This window comes from Halyomorpha halys, unplaced genomic scaffold (genome assembly GCF_000696795.3).
Source record: "Halyomorpha halys isolate HHAL.00 unplaced genomic scaffold, Hhal_1.1 Scaffold711.1, whole genome shotgun sequence".
Taxonomy (NCBI): Eukaryota; Metazoa; Arthropoda; class Insecta; order Hemiptera; family Pentatomidae; genus Halyomorpha; species Halyomorpha halys.
Window position 1 is genome coordinate 125,847 of NW_027104692.1, and position 1,863 is coordinate 127,709.

At 30.3% G+C, this 1,863-nt stretch overlaps 1 protein-coding gene across 1 annotated transcript in view; it reads left to right on the top strand.

Moving 5' to 3' along the window:
- LOC106685575 (uncharacterized) overlaps nt 1-1,863 on the top strand; it is a gene marked incomplete at its 3' end in the record, with an annotated part of 16,527 nt that overhangs the window by 13,439 nt on the left and 1,225 nt on the right. The window contains 1 exon segment of the mRNA XM_067049079.1: nt 1-91. Within this exon segment, the coding sequence (XP_066905180.1) occupies nt 1-91 (91 nt within the window).

Consider the following 1,863-nt stretch of genomic DNA (forward strand, 5'->3'; position numbering starts at 1 on the left):
ATCCGACTCTACTTCTTGCAGCAGGGCTTTGGATTTACTGTAAAAGAGGAAACTCTTTTCGGCACCTTCGGTTTGATCATAACCACGGCTGGTAAGTAATCACCTGATTCTGGATTTTTATAGAGTAAACAGTGTTAGAATATGCCGTATAATAAACAATAAAAACAATACAAAATATATTGTTTAAAAACGGAAAACAAAAATGATTTATCCCTTTTTTTGTATATCCCATCTTTATATGATTTAATTTACTTCGCTCATATTTATATGATTTAATTTACTTCGCTCATATTTATATGATTTTTTATACACCTTTTATATCCTACTGTAGCTTATTTTATTTCATCTTATACTCTTAGAATTTCTACAATTCTTTGTATCTTGCTTATAGCCCTGATAAAGGCTTGCAAAGGGCGGCGAAACGTTGCTGAATATCTTCCTTATGTTAATTAAACATAGTGAATCAATGATAGTCCCATAAATTAGTTTTTTCTTCTTTATATATTTATTTGTTCAAAAGATACTATGTAAAACATTTTCTTTTTAAAGTATTTGTTTTAAAATTTGGTTTTTAAATCGTATAGTAGATCATAGAACTATTGTACTCCAGTTGAATAGTATTTTATATCAATTTAAAAATCAAAAATTAATTTATTGTTAATATTTCGGACTTGAGAACACTTGGGACCCATATTTAAAAATGCCAATTAAAACTAATGGAAATGACAAAAAAAAATGTATTGCAAAGCAATAAAGCCCAGAACTCCACTGCTGATGGAAACAACTTCAAAATAAACAACTTCAAAATTTATTGAAATTATTAACAACTGACCCGGCAATGCATCATTATTGCTAAATGTGTATATGTACTAAATATAGGGTGAATGAACACAATTGAATGTTCTATACTTTCTGCAGGATAAATTCAGGATTTCAATAGCTAAGAATTTTTCCAGGACCACACAGAAAATTTTGAAAAAAAAATGTGCGTAAATCGGTTAAGAACTCATTAGATAAGTAAGTACACATAAGTAACAAAAGTAACAAGGAACATTACGTTTTTATTTTATTGACACATTGTAAACTGTCTATTATGTTCCAACACGAGTCAAACTAGCCTTAAACTGCCAGACTTCTACACAGTACGATTTTTCCGTTCGAAAAGCGAAATCGATGTCGATGCTTAACGTTTGTCCCAATTTTTTTTCCCCAAAAGTAACTAAATGAAAACAAAAAATTTACAGTATAAACCGATTCCTATCAACAATGTGGTCAGATAAAAAGGTACCTCCAGCCTTCACGCAAACGACTTGATAAAGATAAATTACGACTAGATAAAAATTGATGTTTTAAAATATCTATGCTCAATATTAAAATATGATTGCATACAAATCTTCGCAAAAAATACATCGATTTTTTTGCCAACCATTTCAGTAATATAAGGTCTGCTCCAACGACGACGTATACTCCAGCCAGTCGGAAGTGTTTTTTGCAAAAATATATCAATGTTCATTATTAAAATATCGTTGCTTACAATACATTACCCAAAATACATCGATATTTTTTAACAACTATTACAGAAACATAAGGTCTGTTCCAACTACTACCCATAATCCGGCCAGTCAGAAGTGCTTTTTCAATCAAATAATGGGACATCGACTACTAAGAACATCGATGTATGTTGGGAAATGTATTGTAAGCATCGATATTTTAAAATATCGATGTCCTATTCTTTGATTGAAAAAGCACTTAAAACTGGCCGGATCATGCATAGTCGTTGGAACAGACCTTATGTTCCTTAAATGGAAATTCAAAAAACATCGATGTATTTTGGGTAATGTATTGTAAGTAACGATATTTTAA